This window comes from Thermobia domestica, chromosome 16, assembly GCF_964235325.1.
Source record: "Thermobia domestica chromosome 16, izTheDome1.hap1.1, whole genome shotgun sequence".
In the NCBI taxonomy this organism is placed as follows: Eukaryota; Metazoa; Arthropoda; class Insecta; order Zygentoma; family Lepismatidae; genus Thermobia; species Thermobia domestica.
This window is the reverse complement of record NC_137469.1, coordinates 161,213,802-161,227,065: the sequence shown is the minus strand read 5'-3', so window position 1 is coordinate 161,227,065 and position 13,264 is coordinate 161,213,802. Positions and strand designations below refer to the sequence as shown.

General features: G+C 34.8%; 1 protein-coding gene across 2 annotated transcripts in view; it reads right to left on the bottom strand.

The window, feature by feature from the left end:
* The window catches only part of LOC145673493 (uncharacterized), a 73,999-nt gene that overhangs the window by 39,650 nt on the left and 21,085 nt on the right, over positions 1-13,264 (bottom strand). For both annotated transcript variants that reach the window (XM_081743247.1, XM_081743249.1), the window contains exons 3-5: positions 11,918-12,075; positions 9,471-9,711; positions 5,564-5,679 (exon numbers count right to left, since the gene is read on the bottom strand). In XM_081743247.1, coding sequence (XP_081599373.1) covers positions 5,564-5,679; positions 9,471-9,711; positions 11,918-12,050 — 490 coding nt within the window. In that variant the 5' untranslated portion in view covers positions 12,051-12,075. The remainder of the gene's footprint in view (positions 1-5,563; positions 5,680-9,470; positions 9,712-11,917; positions 12,076-13,264) is intronic.

Sequence of the window (13,264 nt, the reverse complement as noted above, 5' to 3'; positions counted from 1 at the left end):
CTTCGTACAATGTTTTAAAAAATTATTATTATTAATCTAAAAGTTACGAGAAACTTTATAGAAAAATGGTCCACCCAGTATTATATATATAGCCTCCGGTCGTGAAAAATAGCACCACTCAGAGCAACTACAAGCACGTTCTTTCTAGCAGCACGAAAAATTATAATCTGAACTGTATTTGTTTCAAATCGAAGCAAATATTATCACTTGAACTGTATTATTTCAACTCGAAGCAAAAATTATTATCTGAACTGTCCTTATTTCAAATCTGAGAGAACATTATAATCTGAACTGTACTTATTTTAAATCGAAGCAAATATTATCACTTGAACTGTACTTATTTTAAACTTAAGCAAAAATTATAATTTGAACTGCCCTTATTTCAAATCTAAGCAAGTCTTAAACAAGTAAAGTCAGCCACTTCGACTGTATAAAAGGAAAGGTGTTAAGGAAGGAAGTACTTATATTTAGTAATGAATATAGTTGATGCACATTTGTAATGAGTTGTAAAAGTTAACAGGATCACTCACCCTATATTTTACTGCATCTGAAGTTTTATGTACTACTAAATGTCCTAAACTGTTTCAATAATATAAAACTAAACCATTTTTGTATTTCTAGAAGTAAATAATTTCTGTAAAATTATGTTATGTGTACAGTGCATTTAAGACAATTATTACCCAATCACCAATTAATTAATTTCTTTAGTTTTGGCCGACCAAAGGAGAAAAGTATGGTGATTGACAAAAAAATACACGTTTCATGGCCCATAGATACCAAAAAAGTAAGTTGTCGACATCTCTTCGTCCGTTCGCCCTGATGTAACCTCACCTAGAGGCCATACCGTTCAACGTGTCTCATTCAAATTTTAAACTTAGTTTTTGAGTGATTCTTCAGTTTTTCTTGCTTTTTTCGATTTTCCCCCTACCCCTACCGAAGGAAGAAAAAAAAATGGCGATCATCTCAAAATGGACTCTAACGATTTTGTTTTTATGTTTTATAAATCAATTTCTTAATAACAAAATCAATTTCTCAACAACAATCGCATACTGTGATATAAGTCATTTCCCTGGGAAAATCGGGAAGAGGTAGTTTACTCTTGGAAGTAAGTTTCCTTCCAGACGATTCTCTTAAAAACGACACAAGCAATTTTGTTCATAATTCATAATTAAATATTTCATTAATAACCTGATATGTTATTTGCACCCCAAAAAAATACGAGTATTATTTACTCTTGGGGGGAGTTTCTTTCCGGACGATATTCTTGAGAACGACTAAGGCGATTTTACCCAATTTTATAAATTAATATTTAATTAATACTCGATAATATTGCGTAAATTATTCCTTACAAAAAATTCACAAGGGGTAGTTTTCATACATACTAATATTCCTATTGTGTTGCACAAACCAATTCCATGAGAATATCCACAAGGATAGTTTATTTATTTATATTTTTGACAGTTTTGTAAAATACAACTCATGTGATGTTATTTTATAAACAAATACTATATTATTAATCCTAATACAAGGCATAAGGTATTTCTTACAGAAAAACCTACAAGGGATAATTTACTTTTGGGGATTAGTTTTCCTTCGGCGAAGGTTTCCGAAAACGTCTTATAATTTTGTTCGTTATTTCACATGAAAATGTCTTATTGATAACTGCAGCACAACATGATTTAGTTTTAAGGAATTCGGACGAGAAAGTTTTATTACCTTATAGGTATATGTAAGTTAATATCTACTGGCGGACTTCTGCCTCCATTAAACATAGTGATGGTTTCGGAGTTCGATAGGAGGGAAATTAAATCGGCAGTGGCACTGAAATCGATTACGCTCCACTCCCCGCATCACTTCCCGGCTTTGGGGTTCAGGCCCGCAACCAGAGGGGGGCCTGCCCTCCTAAACTTTTCGTGCCCCCTCCAGACTTCAATACAAAATGATATTAATAAAAACACCTATTTAGATATTTGTAAGAGAATTTTAATGAATTGGCCCCCCTAACATATTCATGCCCCCCCCCCCCCAAACCTCTGTGGCTGGTTTCGGGCCTGCTGGGGTCTCTAGTGATTTTCACTTTGAAGGCTTTCTTTGAATTCTGATGTGATGTCCAATATTACAGCAAGAATAAGAACGAATTTGCATTTGCATGATCATGTATCCAGTATATGTCTTATAGAGAATTACTGATCTTAATTTTAAATATATCGTTCAATATAAAAATTAAAGGTACTCAGGAAGTGAAAAACAACTGATGTTGTCAACACTTCAATTTGAATTTCTTAATGGATTCTGTAAAAATCATTCGGTTACATCCATTAATATACATACCTGTTAACAATTGGAAAAGGGCACAGAGACTAACAAGTAATAGTGAAAGTTAACTAGCTTCATTTCTCGCATACTTATAACATTTATAACTTGTAAAATAGGGACATGATAATACTTTCACGATGCATTGGAATTCACAATTACATTTGGTTTCCACCGTTTCTAAAGCAAATGAGTAATTCATTCGACCATTACTTTTCAGCACAAAAACAAAGACCTATTATTTAACGTAGAATCTGAATCCCACGTGCTCCTACCGGAAACTGAACGCTTGAATCCCATGCAGAAGAGGTGTTTGCTATTAATCATACATCCACAAGGAAGTTCCAAAATATATATGAAGTTCCGGAAGTCTAGAGGGGACCGAATTTACTGAACCTCTTATTTTGCCCGCCTTACATTTATCCTGTATGACCTGATAATTGACTCAAAACCGTGATAATTCTGACCTTAGTCTAGTAAAAACAGGAGAAATTCGTTGACGTACAAAGAGTGAAAAAGTGGCTTGACTGGACCGAGATTCGAACCCGGGACCTCCGGCATACTGTTAACCCTACGTCACCGAGTCCGCTTCCCAGAACAGCCACTCTCTCTCTCACACTGAAAGTCGGTCTCTCTACTCGGACCACGTGGGTTGTACCACAGACCCCTGCTGAGCTTAGACAATCCCTGTGTCCATATATATTGAGCACGTATGACGATTGGGATTTCATATATACTAATAAAAGGAGGAAACAACTTTTTTTTTTTTTAACACGTTGTTTCCTCTTTCATTAATATATATAAGATAAATTCGTATTTATCAGGGTTCTCACTTAAATGGCGAGCACGAATTCTCTGACTATTCCATAGGTTTACCACGTCATGATTTACAACTTTCCAGGTCTATATATAATGAGAAAAAAAAAAAAAAAACTTTTCCCGACCAGGAGGGTTTCTCATCTACTGTGTGTGTACACGTATACTGCCGTGCTAAGCAAGAGTGCCATATCTGCACTAAACCTGAAATTGAAAAAACGACCATCAAAGTGTTTGCTCTTGACGCTTCAAGTATGCAAGTCTCTTTTTAAAAAAATTAATGTAACACTCTACTAAAAAGTATATTGAAAATCTTCTGGCTCATAAGATTTTCAATACATTTTTTAGTAAAGTGCTACATGATTATTTAAAAGAGTTTTGCATACATGAAGCGTCAAGAGCAAAAACTTTGATGGTCGTTTTCTCAATTTCAGGCTTAGTGTAGATATGACACTCTTGCTTAGCACGGCAGTATATACATATAACGTGTGTAGGTAGAGAAGTTTTGCAAAACAAATTAAATTTATTTATAAAATATGCTCTACCAAACAGCCAGGTTAAGACAAAACGAGAAATGGATTCTGTGAAGTAAAAAATCCAAACTTAAATTTCCCTGACTTCTCCAGTTATTATTATTATTATTATTATTATTCAGCCTTTAATGGAATTTCCTGGCTTTTCAGGAGCTTTTTTACAAGCAAGCTGAATTTCTTGCATTTTCAGGAAAGTGGGAACCCTGTCTATGTACTTTAGTTCCTGTTTTCTATTTATATGTATTTTATAGCTATTTATTTGCATTACAAGTGTGACACATCCTTGGTTGTGGTGTCGGATGTATGCTATTACAGTACATTTCAGAGGTAAATAATTTCATTTATATATGTTCGTTCCTTAAATGCCTGAAAAAAATCACAAATATATACAAGTCTTACTAAATTTCGAAATCGTAAATTGCATTAGGTATTTTATTTTTCTCTTCATAATCATTTGTTATACATATGAATGTCACATGGAAAACCCACTGCGGATGTATCTCGCACTTGAAATAATGAGTCAAGGTTGTAGTTTTGAAACTTTCTCCTGCGAAAGCTGAAAAAAAAAAAAAAAAAAAAAAAAAAATCGTTACTCAGAGCTCCTGGCCTCTTCTTTTAATTTAGCGTGCGATCAACATAGAGTTTACAGGCTGGCTCCATCCATCTCCTCTCTGCCGGTCACCACAAGGAAATAGAAAATGAAAGACTTCGCAGTCACGAAAAATATTACGTTGTATCTAAGGCCAGGAGTTTGAAGAGCTGCCCTGTGACAGCAGCGGATGTTAGAAAGAACCACGCCAGAACATGTCAACAGAAAGAAACATCACACATTGTGACTTATTCTATGTTGCCATCTCTCTCATGGATATCAGTCGGGGTTACAGTCCCCATATTACAATAACTAAAATTTGTGATGGATTGTTTCTCATTTGCAAACAGAATAAATGCCCACAATTGTTTTTCTTTAAATTATTTTTCTTCGGATTAACAGGGATTCAGACTTGTGATTACTTAATAGAGTCGTCCTTGAACAAATAAGGAACCAAAACGCAAGACCACGTTAAGAGGAGTACTAGTAGATATTGATTCTTACATATACCCATAAGATAAAAACAAGTTTGTAATTGGGTAATAATTGTGTAAAGTGCACTTTACACGTAATATTATAACTGTAGTATTGCGAAGTTTCACACAATAGTTGCTCAAAATAAATAACGTCATAAAAAACGTTAGTTTGTACAGAAATTTAAATGTCCGTTGATACTGAAGTTATAAGCATGTGAAGATCTCTGCACAGTATATTTTAGTCCTCTATGATCTTTGAAAATGGATTCTCGCTTAAGTATCCTAAAGATTGGAAACTATTTCAGCTTCTGGGATTATAAAAAAGTTAGTATTATTTTTATTATAAAAATAGTATAGTATACTTAATTGTCACAAGACTTCAAACGCGGCTAAAATATAGGGTAAGGTATCTCATTTTTAGAATTAAAATAGTACATAAATTAAATTTTAGTACAGTTTACTTCTTAGCTACAGTACGAGAACAAAATATCGCACATATCCACGCTGGTCCAACATATCAAGCTTTAATTTTCCTCTAAGACTGGACTGCGATTGCTATTCAAAGAATTGGTGAAAAGAGTTGAGTTTGAGTTTAACGTTTCTTTTCAGTAGCGAGGCTATATGAGACGTGGACCTACTGATTAACGTGGAATCTGAACCACATGAGCTCCCACCGGGAATCCAACCCGGGCCTCCCACGCAAAAGGCGCGTACTCTAACCGCTTAGCCACAATTGGTGAAAAGAATTTGACTGTCAAGCTGCAGTGACAGAACTGAGATGTTTAAAGCTGAGGATTATATTTATGTTGGTTAACACACACAACGATAATAAATACCTAAGAAAATCTCCGTAAGTTCTAACAACTGTTCTCGTAATTCTTGAGCAGAAAGATTAGTTTCGTCGTTGAGTCCAATGGTATCGAATGGGTCATAGATTTCCTCATCTGGTACTCTGAAAGAGAAAACAGAATTCATAATTTCATATTTCCTTTTCCTTTTCAAGAAACGCAAATTATTTAAAAAATTAAAATAAAAAGATGCATGTAAAAGTAAGTTTTAGTCAATCTAAATTCTATTAAACATGAGTACTGCTTTCAGTATTCATTTATGTCCACAATCCCTCCCTCGATACAGTAATTCTTTTTGTTCCTAGTTACTGAGAATCAAACGATACTGTTATAATTTCTCTGAATTTTTTTTTCTTTTTGAAATATTCACAAATATTATCAAGCAAAATAGCCAGTGATTGAGAAGTTCTGTTTGTTATTCATCAGCTCATTATGACATTCTAACTGATTTAAAGGCATATTTCTCGACACGGCAAAGACTTGAACAACAGCTGACTGCTTCACAAAATACAGAAGGGGGTTCGTTTTATATTGGACCGAATTATTACGCCACTGCCATCTGGGGAGTGACGCTAGAATGACGTGTCTGCTGTTGTAGGTGGTTAAGTGTTGTCAAATAGCCCTAAGTTAAACTGTTACTGAGAAGGGTAAGTCATGGCATCTTCTATGCTCGTTCTTCCTACAAATGCACAGTGAAACACTGTCGGGAGAATGGGTTCACACACCGGTGAATACTGCAAAAATTATTGTGGTCTGTTACACAAACCAGGAGGCCATAATGAAACAATCATTAATGAAAATTACCAGAAAGAGCGCCCCGAAGACAGTGACACCCGAGGCTGCACGAGATCCGCTGAATTGGTATGCCAGGAAAATTCATCGAGACAACGTGCGAAGGGTCAACGATTCAATATGTCACATTCAACTGTGAATACAGCCATTCATAAGCGGTTCCGGCTGAGGTGTGTCCGTGAGGCCCATGTACACCACCTGCTCCCACATCACTTTACAGAATAAAAAACAAACTGCAGGAAACTATACGAAAAGCAACTGGCACGGTTCAAATCGCCGACAGCTGTCTCAATGGATGAAACATACTGTCATATAACTGCCGGTGATTACATTCGGGAGCTAACATACCCATCTGACAGATGCCTAGAGTCGCTGCAACATTGTCCGCGAGTGTCGGGAAGTTTCTCGCGTGCGTTTATAGTCATTATGGGACTCAGTTACGCGGTAAAGCTGCTGATATGAAAGGTTGATAAGAACGTAAAATGAATGGAAGATACTTTCAGGAACTCATTATGATTACCTATCTTTCGGATCGGCATCCTGCAATTGCACGGTTGCACCAACTAGCTGAGATCCATATGGACAGGGATTCAAATTACGTACTTTTTTTTTTTTTTTTTAAATAATTGTCATGAAATGGAATAGGAATTATAGTCATTCCATTTCAAGACGTTCTTGGGAAGAGTCCTAATGCCAGTCCAGTAACTTTATGCGGTTCTGACCATTTAGAAAAACGTGTCAACATTGATGTCTGCAAACACTCACTGATTTTTGAAAACTTGCCCATAGCCTTCTCTATATTTTTTAAAAACAGTATAACTTACATTTTTACGGTAAATACTTATCATGACCGCAATTCCTTGTATTTGGAATACAATGAACCACTAGTACTACACAATGATTATACACTAATGATGCTTTCAATATTTCGGCAATCTGAACACTCATAAACATATACAAGTAAACATACGTTATAATTTGGCTTATGTCTTTATTTACAACCAAAAATCCACTTGAATTTCTCATCTATTTATTTAATTTTTTTTAAAGAGCAAAGTTTTACTCTTTTGGCATTCTAGTTTTCTTATTTCTAAGCATAATTTTCTTTTCTCAGTTCTTTGGTTAAGTGTCTTCTTTCCGAATATGTCTTGACTGTTTGAGGTATTCTTCATACTTTCTACGGGAACTCTCAAAAGAATTCTTGGTGGAATATAGCAATCTCCATGACTTTCGGCATATTATTAAACATTTTCTTTATTCATTTTAATTTCTCTGGCCATCCCTGACTTTCAAAGCCAATGTGAACCCTGAATTAAGAAATTACAATTTGTTCCATTCATTAGATGATCATCAATGGGAGCAAAGCACTGGAACTCTTGACCATGCAGCCTAACTACTACACGACTTCTTTGGTCACGTTCCTCTGAGTTATGCTACCGCGAGATATATAGTCTGCCCAAGTGTTGTAGACAAGTTATTGCTCCTTGGACTTTTTAAATATAAGGAAAACTACAGTTCTGCCGTTACAGTCTGCGGAAGGGCACACTTAACTAGACGGCAAGGTTCAATTGGGTTTTGCATGATTAACTGCATTCGTTCCCAACGCCTTCACTTCTGGGTTCCTAGTTGAAGTTCGCTATCTCATAATTTAGTAGCTTCCCAATTATCATTCAAACATTCATTTCAGTATAATCTTTTAACTTTTATAGTAGGTTAAACCACGTTAAAATATGAATATGTTGTAAAATTTCTATAATGTAACAAGTATTTAAGCGATCATTAAGTACGTAATGTATTATGGGGAAACCGTTGATATGAGAAAATACCAGGGTTTGCACAAACCATGGTTTTTATTGAAAAACAACAAACAAAAATCCTGTTTTTTTTTTTTTTTTTTTTTTTTTTGTTTCAACCAGGTTTTTCTTTGGTTTAAATAATTTGCTCTATGTATTTATATCACATATGAACAGAAATAAGTTTCTTTCGCCTTGGTGTTATTATGCAACAACCAAGTTATGCTGGAAGGGGTCACATAAGCTTAAAGCGGAACTCAAATCGCTTCTCGGCTTACATCCGAGAGAAGTGTCCTCCATTTGAACTCGAAACCGAGACTAATTGGCTACAAATGCGATACGTCTGCCGACTCACTCAAGATGGACTCCTGATAAAAGGTGAGGTGATTTTGAGTTTTTACGTCCCGTTCAGCAGCGAGGCTATATGAGACGTGGACCTACTGATTAACGTGGAATCCGAACATGAGCTCCCGCCGGGAATCGAACCCGGGTCTCCCACGCCAAAGGCGCGTACGCTAACCGCTTAGCCACGAAGGAGCTCACTCCTGATAAAAATATGTTGTACTGATCTTTACATACTTGTTAATATAATTGTCAAGTCATTTCAGAAAAACAAAAAGATAAACAGTTGCACAAGTGGAACCACTATACAGAATTACATTGCAGAGTACAGAAGAACTAATTTAGTCCAAGTTAGTTTACTACGGCTTTTAATAGTCCAAGTTAAAGAAATACAACGACTTAATTTGCATATCAGTAAGAAAAGCGAATAAAGTTAAGAATTATTTAAGTCCACTTTGGCTCTGACCCGTTTATACTTATATAGATACTAAAGATACTTCTGATTTCAATAAATATCAATAGTAAACATTAAAACGAAATAATATTTAGAATTTTTCTTTGATTGCAATTGCATAACAATAGTAACAAACTACAAAAGAATCACAAACTACAAACTACAAAAGAATCATAAATTTATATATATATATATATATATATATATATATATATATATATATATATATATAAAAGTTGCTTTTGTACTATAATCTCTTTGAGTAATGTATGGGGAATTAAGGTCTGAATACGGAAGTGAAACCTGATAACCTACAAATGTGTGTTCATCAAGATCTTACGAACACTTACACTTTTACGAACAATTTTCATGTTTTGGGTTTAAATTTTTTTTTTTTTTTGAAAAAATCAGCTGGTTTAAACCAGCCAACCCTGGAAAATACAAACGAACAAATTCTTTTTAATGTACTTTTACATGATCAGAAAATCAAGAATAGGAAACAAAATCAACTCACATATTGCCACCGGGTCTTGGTCTTCTACTTCCTTTACACAGTTCCATAACAGCACAATATAGATCTAGAATGCATTCCATTGGACTGGGACTTGCTTCTCGCCAATCCTCCTCCGGAATTCGAAGATTTGGATTTGCTCCCCTTTCTACAAGTAACTTTGCTAATCGCAGGTGTCGAGGGTGCTGGCGGTATGTTGAAGAATTAGACAAGACCAACGTCAAAGGCGTTTTGTCGTACGGACCTGAAACACATTTTATTATAATTACTACCATCGCTTTTAAAATTCCATTTTTCATTAAAACTGTAATACTATCAGATTACACTGTCATTTTTGTACTAAGTATATACCGTATATGTATCCCCTCAAAAATATACCTACTTCCTTTTGGGAAAAGTTTCTTGGGTTGAAACCATTAGTGATTCCATAACTATGGTGCCGGAAATGCTTTCCTTTTCGGAGATGGTGACACTATTATTGTAATGCACTCTAACAGAGAAACAGGACAACTATAGTCTCCCTATGAATGTATATGGCCTCGACTCAAATGGACAAATGTTAAAAAAGCGATTTGAAGAACCATCGTTTAGTCAACTTTAAGTAATTCCTTTATTTACGTTGATGATCTGGTCTGAGGATACTGGCCAGACTCACCTTGATCTTCGAAGCACCACCTATTGCGCAAGAAATAATTTTCACGACAAGTTAATTCAACAGAATTTATTATGCCAAAACATACCACTGATTCAGATCCATGCAGAAGAGAACATACAGTTACAAATATTTAGGAGTGAACTATACTTACTACAGTACAAAAGGGTTCCGTAATAAACCAACATACTGTATATATAAGGTATTTTGGGATTAAACAAATATACTTTGCATACATGTTCAGTGCCAGTGCCTGGAATACAAGAAAAGAAAGAAAGAAGAAAAAAAAAAGCTTATCTACGACTTTGTCGGAAACCCTAATTAGGGAGATGGGACCAATTAAAGTTAATACTGAAATTGGACGTAAAATTCATTTTTTTTAAATACTGTATTGAGGTTCTGAATATGAAGTGAAACATTTGTCGGGTGTTTTTTTAGTGAAGCTTCGATACGACCCTGTAACTTATTCCCAGACCTTATGTATATATAAAATTGATTTGAACACACGTTAATTTGATGTGAAGGATGTTGGAACATAAAATACAAGCGGTTCAAAAAACTTATGTTACAATACTTTTGATATAAATATGATTGACACTGAATTAACACGTGTTTCACTTCATGTACAACGCTCAACCCTGTGTGTTATTATACCAGTTGCTGCAAATACATTAGTTAAAGGAAAATGTATCAACTGGTCGTCTTTTAAAAGGAACACTTTTCGCAAGTTCATCGAAAACAGGGGTATGATGAAAGTCAGTTCCAAACTGAGGTGAATATTTTTCCATGCGATTCTAAAAATCCTGATCTGACCATTTCAAACTATCAATCCTTATTAACGACAACTAGTCTCTTAGGTGCTCTGGAAATCCTAATTAGATGATTATTATTTTGCTGAAATGATTCACGCAACCAATCCTGATGCTTTCGACTGCCAGTAATTAAATGATGGACTATAGCTTCACGAAGATTCTCACACATTATGCAAGTCGTGTTTTTTTTTCTCTCTCTCTTTCTTCGTATATCATTAAACTCGACCTATAGAGAAACTGATGTGATATAAAATCGGTTATGTCTTTCATTTATCAATATAAATTTTACATGTCATTTAACTAATCTTATAACATGTAAATATCTTTGTGATGATGAAAATTTTCATTTAGTGTCTGCGAGTCGAAGGCAACAGGACTACTTGCCGAAATCATTCCAGGAAAATAAGAAATCATCCAGTTCAAGATTCTCAGGGCACACGAAAAGTTAGCGATTGTTAATCTTAACAAAATGTGCCAGATTGGTTTTGTGTTAAAGTATCAAAATTTAGCTTCGCGACTTGTGAAGCAGTGAACTTGTAGTTTTGAAAAACAGGCACCGAAATCTTTTACTAATAATCTATTCGTTCTCAGGGCCCTTTATTTGTACTTTATATCTCAAATGGTTGACTGAAGATCCGGAGTTATTTCTTATATTTTGATTTAATCTGGTCCATGTGTCAAATCTCTTATGTAATTTTAACGCAATGTGCAATGTGGTTTCTTATGACTCACCCAAGTAAACTTCTAATCTAACTATAGGAAATGACTGTACACTTACTTACGGAAGCAATGATATGGTATGCCATCATTATATTATATTCTAAAAGTAGGGGAAAGCAAAATGAATTTATTATACAAAATTAGAATGAAATTTTTTTCATAGTTTGCAATACTTAAGTAAGTTTTTCTACTTTCCCAATCTCAATTTTTCTTTAGCAATAAAAAGTTCACACCTGTTTGTAGTACAAAAATGTATAGAGAGATACCTTCATTCAAATAGTCCGCTTCTATGTTTTCTTCTATAAGCTTTTCAGCTGTTTTGAAGTCTCCCGCTTCCAAGGCTAGGGTAATTGGGGTGTCATTAATGCCAATCTGAACATGATTTGGAAACCCAGCCATTGTTCTCAACTGCTGTTTCTTGAAACTGGAAGTATAAAAAGAAGAGTCGTTAAAATACGAACGAAAAAATCTTGTTCTCATGTAAAAACAACCCAGTGGTTTTATTGGGTAAAACTGGGCTTATTAAATTTAAATCCATATTCCTACTTAAAATACCATTTAAGCATTCATATTTTATTGTACACATGAGACTATGGAAATCTCTTGTGGGCCTGCGGCTCACCTCTGGCATAGGTTCCTGGTTTGATCACAGCTCCCGCTAGGTAAGCTTTGTAGTGGAAGAACACCGTATGCATGGGTTCTCCTATTTAATCCCACTTTCGTCATGCCACCATTATCACCTACCTCATCATTACCGTCTCTCCTAGCCTCACTATATAAAAGGTATTGAACTACATTTAAAAAGAACAAAGAAGAAAATAAAATGCTGAACAAGAGAATCCGTAAAGCCCTATCCGTGTTTCGTGGGACAGACTTTGCATTATTGACATTCGGTTATATTTCGACTTCAAGAAAGAAGTGGGCAATTTCGTGGGGTAACAAAGAGGTGTGTAATTCTATATGATATAGAATAGGAATAAAATCCTCTATTACATTTAGGATTCAAATTTCTGAGCCAGCTGTCCTGACTGAAGATTTCTTTAGTTTCCCTCAACACACGAAAGACAAATACTGGGATAATACTTCCGAGTTCAGGAACCAGAAATAAAAAACGATTTTGTTCAATGGATGTTTTCTTTTTTAAAAATAGAAAGTACGTAAATTTTATTGGAAGATCTGAAATGCTGGAAATGCTTTCTTTTTAAATTTCCATTTTCAGTTGCTAATTTGCCCTTTTACAATAAATATCACAATTAAAGGGTCTTTGTAACTTATGATAATTGTACCATACGTCACATAAGCAAGAAGAATTCCAGAGTTTTACGATCTGATTGCCATTAATGTTGTGAAGATAAACGGTATATCTTTAGTAATTTCCTCGTTTAAGTAAAGAGTTTTCGATCTGTAATTAATTGGCACACAGAGAAAAACATTCTATTATTCGTTTGCACTAAAAACAAGCGTATGTACTACAAAAATAAAAAGAGTGTAGTCGCATTGCTTTTCATTCCGAACTAGCTGAATTGGCAATTCTTTACGCGGGAAGAAGAAAATATTTGAGCTTTCTCTCTCCCTTAGGATCGCGTATCAATGAAAATGTAATAAAAATTTTA